Here is a 19339-nt window from a genome sequence, read left to right as displayed (position 1 = left end):
TATTCCCTCTAGGACTGGGCTGAGTCCTTTGGTGGGGGGTCACTGTGGGAGCAGCTTGCACTGTGCTGACAATGATATAGCTGTTTATCCCACAAACAGACTGCAGTCTCCAGGGTTATTAAACTTGTAGTGCTAAATTAAAAAAAAATCCTGTATTTTACGTAAAAATCTAAAATATTAGCCAGTATGACACTCATGTATGCCTTCTATCATGTGTGGACAAAAACTACTATAGTTTGTGTTTTATACTGGTAAGTGAAAGCTGCAACATTTTAATTTATAAAGGATATTTTCTTCATTGTGTTTACTTAAAATGTCTTTAATATTAATAATAGGATATATGATTCTGCTGTTTATCAGCACAAACCTAATTTTCCTTTATCCTGAATTGTTAGAAATTTTCAATGGCTTCTGGAAAGTAGTAACCATTATTAATTTGTATATTCAAATATATAGCTACACTTTTGTGTCATTGGAGTCTCTGTTGATGTGCCTGTTTGGGTGCCCAATCCAAATGTCGATCTAAAGATCTGTATGTACGACCGGCTCTATCAGGACTGTATCATTATTCAAAGCAGGTAAGCTATCCCATAATATATTCATGACTGGTTAATTAAAATAACTAAATAGTGAGATCATAACGAGTGACTTGTCTGAGAAGGGGAAAAAAATCAAAAGCATCAAACTAATAGGTAGTGAACTACACTAATATAGTGACCAGTAGTATTTGAATAATTTTTGTTTTAATAAAACCTCAGAACACCTAATCAGGCCTTCAAAATTTTCATCCTACCTTGAGTAGACTGAAAGTCTTTTTTTCCATTACCATCCATTGGCTTTTCAATCGTCTCCATTCAGGAAGGCAAATAACCACAACCATAAATACCACAAAATGGTTCCCCTATTGGCTATGTCGGCAGAGAAGCCAAGCACTCAGCAGGCATGAAGACTGAATTACCCCGTCATTTGAGGATTGAAGAACATTGGTTGGTCAGTGGGGGAAACTCGCACTGCTGCTGCATGTGTTGTACCTGGATGGAAGACTTCAGTCTCTAAGGCAGACACCCAGCATCTTTTGCCAGCATTAAATTCACACAATATATTTTAGGGAGGGAAGGATGTTAAGCTTATTATTTCATTATACACAAGTACATTTAGTCCGCCTGGGATAGCGTACAAAGTGCCGTGTATTTTTCATTGTTATTCTTCCCCTGGCTTTCCCCTGTAGTTACAATCAATGTCAGAACTAGAAGCCAGCCTCAGGCCAATCTGCCTCATAAGATCTATAGGGCAACCACCATGGAGGTCAAGCATACCTTTAAACAGATACTATAGTACTTCTGTATAGTATAAGCAAACCTGATATGGCCTGTCTGTTTCTAAAAGGGCCAGTTGTATTTCCCTTAACCCCCACTCCTAGCCTGTGAAGTTCTCACTCTATATTATTAGCTAGATATTTAATTAGTAGAGGTGTTTATAATACAGTGTTATGTGTCGGTCTTATTTCAATTTGGATATTGTTGGCTTTGGAAGAAAAGGCCTCCATTCTTTTGGTTAAAAGGTTCACAGCTGCCTTTGTTATTGTTTTTCTCTCCCACTTCTGGCTCTTCTGTGCAACACCTCCTCTGAAGGCATCCCATGAGGATCATGGTGCTGAAGGGTGGGAGTAGAACCAGCAGTAGCCTCCCCTTCAGATCCTGCTGCAGCAGAACATGGTTGTAAATGACTCCTCCTTACTAGTTTGTTAGGTTTAGTTTGTCACTAACTTTACTTGGGTGACTATTTTTTCCTGGCTTCAGGGTACGTAGCAGAAAGTTAAAAGGAGAAAAAAATATTCTCATTCAGACTACAGGAGTTCAAAGCTTCCAATACACTTGGCATGATCCATGGGTCATTAATGTTCAGACTGTTGTGTAGCATTCTAGGCATATTTTGGGAATATCTACACTGCAAAGAAAATAAAATCCATAGCAGCAAGTCTCAGAGCCGAGGTCAACTGACTCAGACTCACGGGGCTTGGGCTACAGGACAAAAAATAGCAGTATAGACATTCTTGCTTGGGCTGGAGCAAGAACCCCTCAGTGGGTTTCAGAGGCCAGGCCAAAATGTCTGCACTGCTACTTTTAGCCCGATAGCCTGACCCTGAGTCAGTTGATCTAAGCTCTGAGACTCACTGCCATAGGTTTTGGGTTTTTCTGGTGGTGTAGAGATACCCTTTGTTTCCTAGATACTTTATATACCTAGCATGACATCTTGTGGCTAAGGCAGTGGCCTGGAACTTGGGAGACCTGAGCTCTATTCACAGCTCTCCAACAGACTTTCTGTGTGATGTTGGGCAAGTTTTTTTATGCTTTAGTTCCCCAGCTGTAAAATGGGGATAATAAAACTTTCCCCAACTCACACAAATGTACATTCATTAATGATTGGAAGGTGCTCCAATGCTGTGGTGCTAAGTCCCATATAAATACATAGATGGACCAAATCCTTATTTCAGAGGATCCTGGATTTTTGTCCAGGTACTTATATGGCCCTCACCACTGTAATATCTGTGCACTGTCCCATGGTGTCAGAACATATTGCAGTGTAAAGATAGTGCTGTAGATTGTTAGTTTCCTAGAGGTCTGTGCAGTGGCTCTTACCTTTAGAGAATGGTTATGTGAGCTACTCTGTTACTTGACTTCCATGTGCTGTTTTTTTCTGTCTAATGCAGTTATTGGCTGCTAGATGCTGAGTATTCCTATTTTAACAATCCCCATATTTTAGATTCTATTTAAATGCATGCTAATAGGATTGGTGTGGGGTTTTTTTACACTATTTCTGTTAGAAGACACATATTCTAAACTTTTTACCAGAATTAGACACTGCAGAGATTCTTCACAGTTGGAAAGAAATAGTAGAGCTGTTATCTCAGAAATTCAGCTCCCAGATGTGACAAACACAAGCTATGTAAGAGATTTACTTGCTCTAAAATAACCCATTCCCAGGAACAGGATTACAAATGCAGAGGCGGAATAACTTTTGTCAGTTAAAAGTGATTAACTCTCCCAATGCAAATCCCAGGTTCCTGTTTTAGGAAACTGTCAATTAGCTTAGGCCAAAATTTGGCCAACCAAGGGGAGCAGTCCTACAAGATGCTGAGCTTTCCAACTTGCATGGAGTTTAGGGCGCTCAGAACAGTGCAGGGTGTCCTCAGGATCTTGGAGGATCAGGTGCTTTACTTAGCCTCCCAGTGCTAGAAAGAATACCTGCGTTGTTTAAGCATCAGATCTGAAACTCTAGTATCATATACTCAGACATTGGCAGCGTTGGCTCAGCCTTTCAGTATGCTGAAGCAGACACTTTCAGTCCCTTTGGTTCACTGTGTGGAGATCTTTCAGATGAAGCCCAGACCCTTGCCACCCTCCATGGTCTTTAAAGAGTCTGTGCACGTGGTGTTGGAGGAAGGATTTGCTACCGGTGTCCATTGCTATACAGTGCACCTCACACCACTGATCCAGCAGAATGCATGAGAAACAAGCAGAAAGGACTACACTTGCTCATAATCAGTCTAACTGATTTGATCAATTACAGCATTAGAAAAGCCCTGGGAAGAAAGCAAATGACTAATTTTGATGCTTTCATCTGTATGCACCAACCACTTCTAGATTCGTTCCTCTCTTATTTCCGTGTTCACACAGGAGACAATCTCCATCTTGCAGTGCTGCAGGTGTAATGCTGACAGACCCCGGTCATCGGCAGACAGGATCAAACCGGGGACCTCTGGAGCTTAGTACATGAGCCTCTACTGCATGAGCTAAAAGCCAACTGGCTCTTAGATTTACTTCCATGTGCTGTAGAGCAGACTCATTTAACTTTCTCTCCCTAAGTGGTCTCAGTGCCACTAGATGGGACAGAACACCACACTCAGAAGGTGTGTGGGTTACACAGGCATCCAGGCTCAGGGGATTGCTGGGCTTTGACTCATGAGTTAATATTGGGGTTAATACTTGTTTACATTTGTTGGTCCTACCCATGCCAGATTACTTTTGCCTAGCAGTGCACAGGCCTAACATTGTAGCAAGGCTGTCCCTTCACCTCTGAATTGGTTCCACATGGAACAGAGTCCATGGGTCTCTGGCGCTGTTGATTCAGGAAGGAAAAAATGTGTGATAGGTACACAAACTGCTTTTATTCTGCAACATTTTTGTTTTGAAGCAGGATGAACTCAAATACAGAAACCCAGATTTGGAAGCATTGTAGCCTGACAGAGAACATAACTGTGTGATTTTGCTTTAACAATTCTATGTGCCCAGCGTAACTGTCCTTCACTTACAAAGAAAGCTTGGAATAATTCCAAGTGCAACATACAAAACTGAGCTGCAATGGGAAAAGAGAGCTAAAGCACTGAATAAAATGTAGCTGTTGAGCTGGCAGCACAAACCCACTCAGGTCTGTCTGATCTGTTTGCAGAGCAAAAGCCGCTCTACGCTTGAAGTTTGAAGTATGCAAAGAACTGAGTAACCACATGGAGCTTCTTCCGAAAACAGGTTACATTCAAGCCCAGTCATCCTTCAGTGTGCAGCTGAAGTTCCTGCCCAGGTGAATGAATGGTATTAATCACCTCTCTGTTTAGTATTTAAGATATTAATTTAGAGAGCCTGTCTGCAAAAAGAAAAGGAGTACTTGTGGCACCTTAGAGACTAACCAATTTATTTGAGCATGAGCTTTCGTGAGCTACAGCTCACTTCATCGGATGCATACCGTGGAAACTGCAGCAGACTTTATATACACACAGAGAATATGAAACAATACCTCCTCCCACCCCACTGTCCTGCTGGTAATAGCTTATCTAAAGTGATCATCAAGTTGGGCCATTTCCAGCACAAATTCAGGTTTTCTCACCCTCCACCCCCCCACACAAATTCACTCTCCTGCTGGTGATAGCCCATCCAAAGTGACCACTCTCCCTACAATGTGCATGATAATCAAGGTGGGCCATTTCCAGCACAAATCCAGGTTTTCTCACCCCCCCCCCCACCCCCATACACACACAAACTCACTCTCCTGCTGGTAATAGCTCATCCAAACTGACCACTCTCCAAGTTTAAATCCAAGTTAAACCAGAACATCTGGGGGGCGGGGGGTAGGAAAAAACAAGGGGAAATAGGCTACCTTGCATAATGACTTAGCCACTCCCAGTCTCTATTTAAGCCTAAATTAATAGTATCCAATTTGCAAATGAATTCCAATTCAGCAGTTTCTTGCTGGAGTCTGGATTTGAAGTTTTTTTGTTTTAAGATAGCGACCTTCATGTCTGTGATTGCGTGACCAGAGAGATTGAAGTGTTCTCCGACTGGTTTATGAATGTTATAATTCTTGACATCTGATTTGTGTCCATTTATTCTTTTACGTAGAGACTGTCCAGTTTGACCAATGTAAATGGCAGAGGGGCATGTGCAAGTCAATTTTTTCCTCTTACACCCACAGACTGCAATGGCTGGACTTCATACTATTGATTTCAGTGCGATTGCATAGCTGTACTGAATTTGGCCCTTTCAGGCACTCTCCCCTTCTCTCCTCCTTCTCCTCTATTCTTCTGAGATGTCAGAGTCCAAGGAGGAAATTGACTTGGATTACATTCCTATGCAGTAATACTTTCCCTGTGGTGACAGCAACAGTGTGAAAATCTTAGCAGTTGCAATCCTAGTTGGTTACTTCTGTCATTGTGGGGGAAGCTACTCTTTCAGAACAGTGAGACACACATCAGTGTCACATGGTTGAAAAGGTATTTCACTCTCTCATGGGTGTGCCTTCTAGTCAAAGATCACTAATTAGTTAACCCCTGAACAAGTGGCTACAGAGCACATGCAGAATAGCCAAACTTGCTGCTGCATACTCACATTATTGTATACCTTTCCTCGGAGAGGTTATAAAGGTTTTCACCTCTCATTTTGGGATTGTTTTCTATATTTAAAATAATACCACCTTCTATTCTTAAACATGTCAAAAGCCTTAGTCCAGCAAGATTCTCTGCCACCCTTTCGCAAGAAGGCTATGTATATAAACAGAAGAGAACAGCTATATAAACCAAGAGATCCATTCGGCTATTTAAATGACATGGTCTTTTACTGACCATTCTCTGACTAAGGCTATAATCACTTTTTAAACAGAATTTAGTGAGTAATTTCCTGTTCAAGTATAAATTGAATGGTTAGGTTCTGATTCTCCTGTCACATCCCTTTGAATCTGGTGTAAAACCAGTTGCATCAGTGAAATTATTCCGTATTTACAGCAGTGATAGTGAGAGTAGAATCAGACTTTTAATCTGATTTCCATTGGTGCTGAGCATCTGCCTTTCGCATTGACTTTATCTGGAGTTGTGAGGTAAAAATTCTAGTCTCATTGATTTCAGTAGGGTCAGATTTTCACCCATTTGCACTCAGCCTCTCCAAAAATTAGACCCTCAGCTCTAAAATGAAAATCTAAAGTCAGACGCCAAAGCTTTTAACAGCATAATTTTCAAAGAAAATATAAATGTTACAATTCTTCCTACATAGCCAATTCTATCCCATTACAACAACAGTTATCACCATTATGACAATTTCCAGTTCCTAAACTTCAGATTCTGTGAAACACTATTACCAACATTTGCTGAATGGATAGAAGCACAACGTGGATTAAAAATGTTAATCTGCATTTGAAAAATGGGAAAGCTACACACACACACTCCTTTGAAACTGATCTGTATGGTACAGCATGGGAGGTGGGGTATTTTTAGGGTACATGCTTGATGTATAATGCTGAGCTAGTGACACATTGATGCAAATACCTAATTGGTTCAGCACGACAAATTCAGGCTCCTCAAAAGAAGGAATAGTCCATTTATTTTTAAATTAAGCTTTAAATGTGTTGAGCAGGAATGATAAGTGTGTGATAAGAAGGCTGGGAGGGCTTGGGGAGCTCTCAGTCTTCAGTGAATATCCCAATACTTAGTCATAGGACATGTACTGTAATTGTACTCCTTCTTGCGACAGTCATGATTTCAGCCTATTTAAAAGCAAGATTTCTCATTTACCAACTACCAGAATTCCCCAAGTATTCTGCTTCTTGGTTTCTTGGAGGTTGGAACAGATTCCGTAGACACTGGCAGCCTAATGTCCACACTGTAAAAAACAAAATAAAAACATGGCAGTGGGTCTATAGACTCAGGTTTGCGCTATGGTGCTAAAAATAGCAGCATAGACATTCTTGCCGGGGCTGGTGCTTGAGCTCTGAAGTCTGGTGAGGTGAGTGGGTCTCAGAGCCTGCTCCAGCCCAAACAGGAACATATACACTGCTGGTTTTAGCACCATAGCATGAGCCCTGTGAGGCCCAGTCTGTAGACCAAGACTCTGAGATTTGCCGCCATGGGGGTTGGTTGGTTTTTTTTTTGCCATGTAGAGGTATCCTCAGAGCCCAAGCAGGAATGTCTACACTGCTATTTTTAGCACCATAGCACAAGCTTAAGTGGGTAGACCTGAGTTCTGAGACTTTCTGCCATGTTTGTTTTGTTTTTTTTGCAGTGTAGACATACCTGTGTGACTTTACCTGGTGATAGCTTGCAGACCACCTTGCATAAAAAGTAAAATAGAACTATGTATTGCAGAAATGTTAGAAACAATATATGTATTTTTAAAGTCACTCCATATTAATAAAAAGGTAAATAATATCAAGCATACTGAACTCCACTAGGAACAGATCTCAGGAGGTTGCCTCTTCAACAGTTTGAAGTGACCTCTTTTACTGAACACTGTGGGACACAGACGCTAATTTCTCCATTAGAAGATTTAGGAATGCAAAAGAAGAATATTCCAGGAATGTGTATCTATGGAAAATTTGTTTTTGCAAAAACGTTTAAAATCTTCAACTCTCAATGCCAGAATATATACCTAACCTTTACAGATTGAAAAGTAAATGCCAATATAAACTAAAGAAAAATACCAACACTACATCACGCTTCTGTTTATGACAAGCAATCTCATTTGCTCGTTAACTAGTCTTTAAGGATACAAACAGTAAGTGTCATTTTTTGACAGCCTCCATAAACATATTTATAAATGACCCAAGGTTTCACAAAGATTCTGGAATAATCTCATTGACATTGGTTGGATTAACTTTCTGTTCTTCGAGTCATTGTTCATATTGATTCCAATTAGGTGTGCACTCGCGCTGTGTGCAGTCATTGGAAAGTTTTCCCTTAGCAGCTCCCGTCAGGTCGGCTGTGGAGCCCCTGGAGTGGCACCTTCATGGCTTTGAATATGTGCCCCTGCCGACCTGGTCCCTTCTCAGTTCCTTCTTACCACCAGTGACCATCACTGGAACTGCGGTCGCTTGCGTAGCAAGTGCTTCCCCTAGCATATCTTCTAGTTTGTAGTTGTAGTTTCTAGTTCACAGTTAGTGACAGTTGTATATAGTTGATAGATAAGGTTTGGTAGTGGAGTTTTCCCCCCAGGCCCCGACCCCTTCCTTGGATTCCGTGGCATGCCTCGGTCCCAAGGGTTTAAGCCCTGCGGAACCTGCAGCAAGCCTATGCCAACAGGCGACCTCCATGACCCATGCCTGAAGTGTGTGGGGGAGGCGCATGAGACAGAAAGGTGCAAAATCTGCAGAGCTTTCTACCCCAGGACGAAGAAGGAGTGAGATTTCCATCTTAAACACCTGGAAGCATTCTATCTCCCAGGTTTCCCAGAACAAGTTGGCAGACCACCTCAGCAGATCCTTCCACAATCACGAGTGGTCCATCCGCCCAGATGTTGTACACTCTATCTTCCAAAGGTGGGGGTGTCCCCAGGTCGACCTGTTTGTCACCTGGAGCAACAGAAAGTGCCAAATGTTCTGCTCCTTCCAGAAACACAGCCCGTGCTCGATCACAGAGATGTTCCTGCTACCCTGTGGAAGCAACCTGTTGTATGCCTTTCCCCCAATCTCCCTCGAGCACAAGGTCCTACTCAAGGTCCACAGAGATAGAGCAGAGTTAATTCTGGTCGCACCAGCATGGCCTCGCCAACATTGTTACACCACGCTCCTGGAGGCGTCAGTGGATGCCCTGATCACATTGCCACTCCTCCCCGACCTGATCACTCAGGACCATGGTTGTCTTCATCACCCCAACCTCCAGTCCCTCCATCTCACGGCCTGGAAGCTTCATGGCTAAACCCCATGGAGCTCCTCTGCTCGGACCCAGTAAGAGAGGTACTACTCGGCAGCAGAAAACCCTCCACTAGGGCCACTACCTAGCAAAGTGGAAAAGGTTCACATTCTGGTGTGCTCAGCATTGCACACTTCCACTCCAGGTGCCCATCCCACTCATCCTGGAGTACCTGCTGCACCTGAAACAGCATGGTCTCGCAGAGGACAAGCAAAGGAATTTTTTAATGTGCTACATGGATGTTTAACTAGAAATAACGAGGTGAAAGAAAATTTAGGCTGAATATCAGGAAATCCTTCCTGACCACAAGTTCTGTTAGACAGTGCACTAGTCTCTCCAGGATAGTGGTGAAAGCCCATTTTTTGGGCTTTCTAAGAAAACTAGAGAATATATTGTTGGGAGCAATCCTGAATTTGCAAGGGTAGAATCAATGAGGGAAAGGGGCACAAACTAAAGAAGGAAGACGTATGAACAACACTATCTTTAAAGAGTAGATATGCAATTGCAGTGACGATTAACAGGGGCCTAAACATTTCTTTGTGAAAAATGTCTTTTTGCCTCACTGTTCTGCAATCAGTGGTGTTTGTGGAGGAAACCTATCTAGAGAGCTGGTAGCAGAAATAGTATCACTGTGGAGACTTAAGTATGGGAAACTATTCACTCCAATGCTCTAAGGGTTCAGCTTTATAAATAGGCACATAGATCTAAAAATAATAGAGCTTTTGTACTGACTTTGCTTGAAAACTCTGAAATTGGGCTGTACGAGAGTGAGGAGTTTCAGCAACTGAAGCTCACACATTCCCTGCTAATGACAAATCTGGTATGTAATCAGACAAAGGGCTGTTGGTCTTCATGTTTGTTTCATTTCTGCAGCCTGTCTTTATTTATGTCTTTCCGTTGTGTTGTGATCCCATTGATACTGACTCAGAGGGACTGGTAATTAATTAACATCAATGTCAACAGGAACAGATTGCCTAGGTTGGTTTGCTCACGTACTCATGACTGCGGCCAGAATGCAGGAGGCTTAGATACTGATTACAAAGCAAGTTTTAATTCCCATTTATGGCCATAAAGGTTTTGCTAGTAAAAAAATAGAGGAGCAGTTTTGGAAATACTTTACTAAAATGCCTGTAAATAAAACCCTGCTGTATAATCGGCTCCTTTAGTAATACAGGCAAAACACACATCTGGGTCTTAGTCTCATTAGCATTAATGGGAATTTCATGCACCTATCAAACTAGACCCTTTTCATGTCCAGCTTTTTCGTTCCAGCATAACATTTAAATAGAAATAAAACAGTAGGAAATAGCCTGGACTAGTAACATTTACACTATTCATTTGTTGGAATAAATTGCTCCCATTCCAGCAGAGCATTTACTCCTATATCCAGGCGCGCTAGAAGTTTGGAGAATTTGGGGTTCTGGAACCAACCTTGGTGGCTATGGCCCATGTCTGATTGAAAGATTAGCTTTTATGCTTGTTCTAATTTTCCCCACATTTCCTAGATAAATGCAAAGAAGGTAGTAGCCATGAAGAGAGATCACTGAAGCACTAAACCTTTTCTGTTGTGGTTTGTCTCATGTTTCAAACAGACATTAACTGTGTTATTATGGCCTTTTCAACAGTTTGAAATATTTAGCAATAACCAATTTTTATTAGAGCAATATTGAATTAATTGGGAGCTTATGGGTGTTCCTTACTTTTGAAAATCAGGCCTCCCAAATGCCTAAATATGAACTTAAATCTGGGAGTTTCAAAGGGGCCTCAGAGAATTAGGCACTCAATTCCCACTGGAGATGGGGATGGCATTTTCAAAAGCAATTAATGTTCCTTACGAGAACAAGTCCCATTGAGTAATAACGCCCATAGGCTCCTAAACTGGGTTTTTTAAAAGGAGCTTGTCTTTGGAAAATTGGGCCTTAGTCAGATCTATTAATACGAACATCACATTGCTAATTATCCTCATGAAAGCTGATTTATAGCTACCTGCATAGTGAGGGATGATCTTTCTGTATGAAATATACAACAAGTCTGCTTTACCTCTGACACAGCTGCATTATCTGTCTCTTGGACAGAGGCATATTCTCCTAGGTTATCGTATTTTTTGGTTGGAAACTCCCTCCATGCTCTTCCTCAGCATGGGCATATTCAAATTCATACAAAGACTTTAATTTAGGCCCCAGTCCAGTGAAGCATGTAAGAATCTGAGTGGTCTATTTGAATCCAAGTGCTTTGCTGGATTAGAATGTTGATGAATATACCTTTTGGATCTTAACTAAACTCAGTTGTCTTAAACTTGTACTTGATTCAAAATATAGGCACTGAAGACTCAATTATTCCTCCTTAGCTAGAGAGCAGTTAGGTTGTCCTTAAGAAAAATAAATACATTTTTCTATTTCAGGCACTCTCTCCCAGAAGATGCAGGAAAATATTTTGACACAGAAACCAGGGTTCTGGAAGTTCCAATGACAATAAAGATTGCTGATAAGGTTAGTGTTATTGTGTGTTGCAAGTAGTAGAAGATTTAAATTTTAACAGGCTCTCCACAGTCCAAGCAGCCTAGAATTGCAAAGAGTGTGGAAATCTCAATAATTCTGTGCTGCTTCAGGGCCAGATTCTGACACCTTACAGACAGGAGTTACGCGGTTAGCCATCCCTTTGAAATCAAATCAGTAGGACAACTGATGAAGTACTAATCCTTCCTCTCGCTGATGAATCTAATGGAAAACCAACTCAACAGGGCTACTCATGGAGTCAACTGCAGTATTCCTCCAAATGAGTAGGGTGGCAGAATCTAGTCCTCACTGATCCAGAGCATAGCTCTAGTACTGATATTAGATACTCTTTGGGCCAAATTCACACCTGATGTCAGCAGGTGCAATTCCATTGACTTCAGTGGAGTTGCACTTGGTGATACCAAATCTCAGTTTGAACCTTTGTGTATTAGTGGAAGTCTGTGATTAAATTAATTAAAAGATGCTCAAAATGGTATAATAGATGGTTAGTTGTGTAAAGTCATTTTCTATCAAGCCTCTTCAAAATGCAAACCCTAGACTTTGAATAGTTAAGGAAGGTGCTCACTTATTCACTGAGGAATTCTTATGTTCCAGAGAGCTTTTAGGTACCATAGCACACAGTTTTATTCTGAAAATATAAAACATTTTACAGCAAATGTACATGTATCTTAGAATTCATATTTCATACAAATGCAGGTGTGACTACATTCCAACATATGGAATCTGAAATACCTAGTGATTCTTTTGGCAATTTTAGTTATAAAATAGGCATGTTTCAATTGCTTGTTGTTAAGAACCATGATAAACTGAAGTTCAAAATAAGAATGCTACTTAAATCAAATTGCTGTCGAGGAATAGAATAGAATATCTTAATTCACAGTGTCTTTTTGGAAATCTTTTCACTTAATTCATATACCCTAGTTCGTGCCCACTGCTGCAGTTCTTACTCAGTACTTTCAATCTCGTTTCAGACTAAGCCCGTTGAATTTATTGTCCATGCAATTGTTACTACCTCTGATTTGGAAATCAGCCCAGCTGAAGTGAATTTTGGTTACTGCACTATCTATGAAGCTGTTCAGACAACCATAACTCTAACAAACAAATCCATCCTGCCACAAGAGTTTGGATTTGTTGGACTCCCTGAGGTACCTGGCTGGGTTTTCCCCCCTTCCTTTGTTTTAAATATATTTTATTCTTGTGAAATGTTGAAACTTTGAGTGCAAATGAAGCTTGTGACTTACTGTCATGGATCTTGGACAGGGTTACTGGCCTAGAGGACAGAGGGGAAGCAGTAGACATGATATCCTGATTTTAGTAAAGACTTCCAAGACAGGTGGGGCTCCTGGTTATCATGTCTCAGTGATTCCAGATCAAATTTGCTAAGTTTTCAAGTTACCATGTTTTTCTGACTTCCAGCTCTGCAAACAACCTGGGCTCGACTGTGTTCTTTCTGGTTCGTGCATTATCACCAGCATTAAAAATTATGCAGGACAAACTCCGGCCTCAATTATACCTGCTCAACTCAAATTACCCTGCAAATCCCAGTTATCCTCTGCAACCTGGCTGAATGCTAAGAAGACTGTGCAGGTCTCAGTGAGGGTATAATTTGCCCTGCAGAATTTTTAATACCAAAGTAATGGGGATGTTGGAGCACGAGCTCACCCAGCTTGAGACACAGACCCCTGGTGAGTTTATGATGTGGCAATTAAAGCAAGCCCTACATCTTTTAAAAGCTTTCTAACCACACAAATCCAAGATGGGGTCCCCAAAAGACACAGGACCCCAACAGTGCCACTTCCATCAGGTCTCTCTTCAGAGCAGAAAATCTACTTCAAATACTGAACTCTGTAAGACTGTTAAGCCTGACTTGACAGAGACAGCTGCTGGTGCTGCTGACATGTATGCTGCAGGCATGCAACAAATCAATCCCTTATTAGCAAGAAAGGTGTCTAACTTAACAAGAGTGAGGAGAATTTTAATTCTAAATGGCCATTTAAGCTAAAGCAAACATTGGAGACCACAGGGTCCTGAGGGCTAAGACTTTTGGGGCCTTTTTGGAAATCAACTACTCAAGCATCAGGTCAAAGGAAGATGCCTGCTGAATGAAGCCTCCAGGGCACAGCAGGTTGGGCTGAAGCTTCATTAAGTGCTAGGGAGAACCTGGCAACTTGGGGAAATGACTCGCTCTCCAGCCTTCTCAGAGAATGAAAACCAAAGAGGCTGCTGACATAAGATGTCAGGATCAGTTGCAGTTACATCAGAGCTTCATTTCTCAGATATGCAGGTGGGGCTCAAGCTTAAGCTGTCATTTATAGCAGCAGCACTGAAGATCTGAGACTTCTTGGGATCCTGACTCATACAGCACTGCTTATTCATTTTAAAAAGCATTCATGCAGGAAAAATTGGCATGCAATCTATTTTAATGGCTGCATACAAATAGTACAGGCCACTCATATGGCTTTTAAACAAGTATCAATTGTCATAGCAGTCTAATGAAATCTTCCTTCCTTGATCAAACCAGAAGACTCCGGAAGAAGTGTTGTGAGAGCTATATGCAGCATATTGGGCCTCATCTATCTGAGCACCTCATAAGCATTAATGGATTTATCCTCACAACTCCCTAGTGAGGTAGGAAAGGTAGTTGATATCTTTCTCGCATCTCATTCAATCTTGCAAGGGGATAGTTATTAGGGCTGACAAGTAATTAAAAAAATTAATCACAATTAATCGTGCTGTTCAACAATAATAAATACCATTTTCAAATATATTGATTTCAATTTCAACACAGAATACAAAGTGTACAGTGCTCACTTTATATTTATTTTTATTATAAATATTTGCACTGTAAAATAAAATAGTATTTTTCAATTCACGTAATACAAATAACTGTAGTGCAATCTCTTTATCATGAAAGTTGAACTTACAAATGTAGAATTATGCACAAAAAAATAACTGCATTCAAAAATAAAACAATGTCAAACTTTAGAGCCTACAAGTCCACTGAGTCCTACTTCTTGTTCAGCCAATCGCTCAGACAAACAAGTTTGTTTACATTTGCACGAGACAATGCTGCCCTCTTCTTGTTTACAGTGTCACCTGCAAGTAAGAACAGGCATTCGCATGGCACTATTGTAGCCGGTGTTTCAAGATATTTACATGCCAGATGCGCTAAAGATTCATATGTCCCTTTATACTTCAGCCACCGTTCCAGAAGACATGCTTTCATGCTGATGATGGGTTCCGGCTCAATAATGATCCAAAGCAGTGCAGACCGACGCATGTTTGTTTTCATCATCTGAGTCAGATACCACCAGCCAAAGGTTGATTTTCTTTTTTGGTGGTTCGGGTTCTGTAGTTTCTGCATAGGAGTGTTGCTCTTTTAAGACTTCTGAAGGCATGCTCCCCACCTCATCGCTCTCAGATTTTGGAAGGCATTTTAGATTCCTAAACCTTGGATCAAGTGCCGTAGTACCTTTAGAAATCTCACATTAGTACCTTCTTTGCATTTTGTCAAGTCTGCAGTGAAAGTGTTCTTAAAAAGAACAACATGCTGGGTCATCATCCGAGACTGCTATAACATGAAATATATGGTTTCAGAGTAACAGCCGTGTTAGTCTGTATTCGCAAAAAGAAAAGGAGTCCTTGTGGCACCTTAGAGACTAACCAATTTATTTGAACATAAGCTTTCGTGAGCTACAGCTCACTTCATCGGATGCATACTGTGGAAAGTGTAGAAGATCTTTTATACACACAAAGCATGAAAAAATACCTCCCCCCACCCCACTCTCCTGCTGGCAATAGCTTATCTAAAGTGATCACTCTCCTTACAATGTGAATGATAATCAAGCTGGGCCATCTCCAGCACAAATCCAGGTTTTCTCACCTCCCCGCCCCCACCACTGGATTTGTGCTGGAGATGGCCCAGCTTGATTATCATACACATTGTAAGGAGAGTGATCACTTTAGATAAGCTATTGCCAGCAGGAGAGTGGGGTGGGGGGAGGTATTTTTTCATGCTTTGTGTGTATAAAAGATCTTCTACACTTTCCACAGTATGCATCCGATGAAGTGAGCTGTAGCTCATGAAAGCCTATGCTCAAATAAATTGGTTTGTCTCTAAGGTGCCACAAGTCCTCCTTTTCTTTTTATGAAATATATGGCAGCGTGCAGGTACAACAGAGCAGGAGACATACAATTCTCCCCCAAGGAGGTCAGTCACAAATTTAATTAACGCATTATTTTTTTAACGAGTGTCATCAGCATGGAAGCATGTCCTCCAGAATGGTGGTCAAAGCATGAAGGGGCGTATGAATGTTTAGCACATCTGGCATGTAAATACCTTGCAATGTGGACTACAAAAGTCCCATGCGAACGCCTGTTCTCACTTTCAGGTGACCTTGTAAATAAGAAGTGGGCAGCATTATCTCCTGTAAATGTAAACACACTTGTTTGTCTTAGCGATTGGCTGAACGAGAAGTAGGATTGAGTGGACTTGTAGGCTCTAAAGTTTTACATTGTTTTGTTTTTGAGTGCAGGTATGTAACAACAAAAATGTGCATTTGTAAGCTGCACTTTCACAATAAAGAGATTGCACTACAGTACTTGTATAAGGTGAATTGAAAAATACTATTTCTTTTATCATTTTTACAGTGCAAATATTTGTAAAAAATAAAATAAAATGAGCACTGTACACTTTGTATTCTGTGTTGTAATTTAAATCAATATATTTGAAAATGTAGGAAAAAATCCAAAATATGTAATAAACTATAGAATACCAATTGAAATGTAACAGTGCAATTAAAATTGCAATTAATCATGATTAATTTTTTTGAGTTAATTGCATGAGTTAACTGTGATTAAAAATCAACAGCCCTAATAGCTACATAAGAATAGGATGGTTACCATGGACAATAAGTCAGGATTTCCCTTCAGGCTTTCTGCTTTCTCAAATGTCAACTCCATTGAAATCTGAGGTGATAGAATTTTACTGCTTGGTCACATGTTGTCCAAGATGAGAAATCAGTTGCAGCAGGAAAGGTAAATTGAAATTGCAACCTTCCAAGTTATTCTAGAACTAGAAGCCTGCACAGAATTCTAGTCACCCACAGACACTATTCCTCAGATGAGTGTCTCGGGCCGAAGTTCCTCAGGCATGTGTTTCTCGTGCCCTTACCCTTTGTTACATTGTAATACACAAGATTTCTTTTTGTCATTTTGAAGTTTGTAGAAATTCAACCGAGTGATGGGTTTGGAACTCTCCTCCCCCTGGAAAGCCTGAACCTGGACATAATCTTCAAAGCCAACAAGGCAAAAGAATACAGTTTTGAGCTGACCTGCAAGTCGGAGATTAATAGGTATGTTAAGAATCTGGAAACACAAATGAGTAAAGGTAGAAGTGTTACTTTGAATCAATGGTGGAGTTCTAGAGTCAAGATCAGAGTCTGATAATTAAGTCCCGGAGTCTAGGCTGTCTGTACATTGGCAGAGGCAGGAGCTTTGTGTCGTACAAGAGGTGCTCAGTGCCTGCCTGCCAGGTTCAAGTCTTTACTGAGTTAATTTATTGCCTTTTTGCCAGCTCTCCTCCTACCTCACCCAAGTCCATCAATACTGTATGCCTCCAGCTATAAATTTGCCTCTTATTTTCTTTACCTGCAACTTCCTCCCAACCCCTTTTCTTGGTGGAATTATTGAAGCTTTACATGGGTCCTGTGCATGTTTCTTCTGAAGATGCTCATCATCTGTGCCAGGTGATGCTCTATAATAGTGAAGGCGTAAGGCACAAACTTTCAGATTGCATCTCACTGCATTTCTATTCAGAAGTTCAGAGAGATAATTCAGGTACAGCTTCTCTAGGGAGTTGCTCATTTTAAAACAAATACCATATTTGCCTCATTGTGCCATCCTTAGGCAAAACTTCCATTGCAATCGATAGGAATCCTGCTTGAATAAGAGCTACAGAATCAGGTCCCCAGGCTTCTGGGCTGTTTAAGATGCTCTGTTTGTGCTGAGACAATTTATGGTGTGTTTATTTTTAGACAATTCAAGCTGTCATGCAAAGCAGTTGGAGTCCACCCACCTCTTGAGTTGTCTCATTCCTTAGTCAAGTTTGCAGCAACAGCTTTAAATGATGTATCTACAGCAACTCTGTATGTGATAAATGGACATGTGAGCCTCAACCGCTTTACGCACGCTGTCCCAAGGATCGGCAAAGGGGAAATTGCCCCTGTTGGACCCACTTCCTTTGAATTCCTTGTGCCAGAAGATTCTCCTGTGACAATTATGCCTTCTGTTGGGACAGTTTTGCCAGGGAAGGTAAATTCATTCTGAGTATGTCAAGTATTTGAATACAAATGATAAACTTCTATGATCATCTCTAGCCTTACAAATTTAGTACCTATCAGTCCTATAATTAATTCATTTTTGTATCCTGATCTTAAAAGAATACTTTTAATGGAAATCTAGAGCTCAATGATGCAAACAAGTATGCATGTAATTTTACTCATGGACAAATTTGCATCAGTGTTATAGCATGATTTATTTAGCTGAAAGGAACTTAAATATAGAAAATTTGGTGGTAATCTAACACTATTGCAGCCTTGTGAACTTTTAAAAACACAGCTACTATTAGCCTTTTTCTTTAATTCACCTGGCTCCCTTACAAAAAGGGGCCAAGGTATCCAAGGTCAAAATGTGTTCTCAAACTCGTGCTCTCAGCTTCTATTGATTTTGGTGGGAGTTACAAATAAGCAAGGGCCAAGTTCTGCCCTTAGCCACTGATGTTAATTTGCAGCCCAATGTCATTCATTGTGTGCAATCTCTCTACCTCAGAAATGCTTGATACAAGTGTACTTCAGACCAGTGTTGTCAGAGCAGCTAATCAGAGAAGAGGCAGTTCAAATGCTGTGCAGGGCAGATGCACAAAGGATGATGTTGAAGAAGATTCGTGAATTGGAAATGCAAGTAAGAACAGTTTAAAAAATCAATGCGCTTAGTTATTCTGCCAACTCTCAAAGGAAAATCAAGCTAATTTTTACAGCACTACTTATTTTGCATAAAATTATTTGCAATTAGAAATACAATAAATGAAGCCAAGAATCATATACCAGTGATTAGCGGTACAAAGTGGCAGTTAACGCAATCAGCAGACTGGATAAATAAATAAATAAATATAGGGTAACATTTTCAAAAGCACCTGACTGACTTTTGAAAGTGGACTTTGGCTCATAAGTACCTTAGGAGCTCCTAAGTGCCTAAAAGGGACTTCTGAAAATGGGATGTGCACCTAAGTGACTTAGGCACTTTTGAAAATGGGTCAGATTCCCAGCTAGTGTAAATTAATAAAATTCCACTGAAGTCAATAGAGCTGCATTTATTTACTCCAGCAGAGGATTTGCCCTCTGAGGTTGAGTGAAGCAGCTCTAAGCTTGAATGTCCAATTTCACTTTATTTTTTATTATTTTATTTGACCACCACCAGCTGGCTGCTGACGTGCTGTATCCATTGCTTATTGCCCTAATCATAATTGTATCGCTGTTATCTTGTGGTTTTGGTTACATCCATCTGTCACCTCTTTTTATATACTTTGATTGGGAGTTCTCTGGGGCAGAGACTATCTTTTTTCTGTATGTTTGCACCAGCATTCACACAGTGGAGCCAT

General features: G+C 40.7%; 1 protein-coding gene across 1 annotated transcript in view; it reads left to right on the top strand.

Moving 5' to 3' along the window:
• The window catches only part of CFAP74 (cilia and flagella associated protein 74), a 103663-nt gene that overhangs the window by 71364 nt on the left and 12960 nt on the right, over positions 1–19339 (top strand). Inside the window, exons 21-27 of the mRNA XM_084651623.1 lie at positions 457–578; positions 4450–4578; positions 11568–11655; positions 12654–12827; positions 16903–17036; positions 17718–17994; positions 18511–18642. Of these exons, the coding sequence (XP_084507749.1) occupies positions 457–578; positions 4450–4578; positions 11568–11655; positions 12654–12827; positions 16903–17036; positions 17718–17994; positions 18511–18642 (1056 nt within the window). The remainder of the gene's footprint in view (positions 1–456; positions 579–4449; positions 4579–11567; positions 11656–12653; positions 12828–16902; positions 17037–17717; positions 17995–18510; positions 18643–19339) is intronic.

Source organism: Lepidochelys olivacea (assembly GCF_965140295.1).
Source record: "Lepidochelys olivacea isolate rLepOli2 genome assembly, chromosome: 18".
Taxonomy (NCBI): domain Eukaryota; kingdom Metazoa; phylum Chordata; order Testudines; family Cheloniidae; genus Lepidochelys; species Lepidochelys olivacea.
The sequence above is the reverse complement of the archived record's forward strand: the minus strand, read 5'-3'. Positions and strand labels throughout refer to the sequence as shown.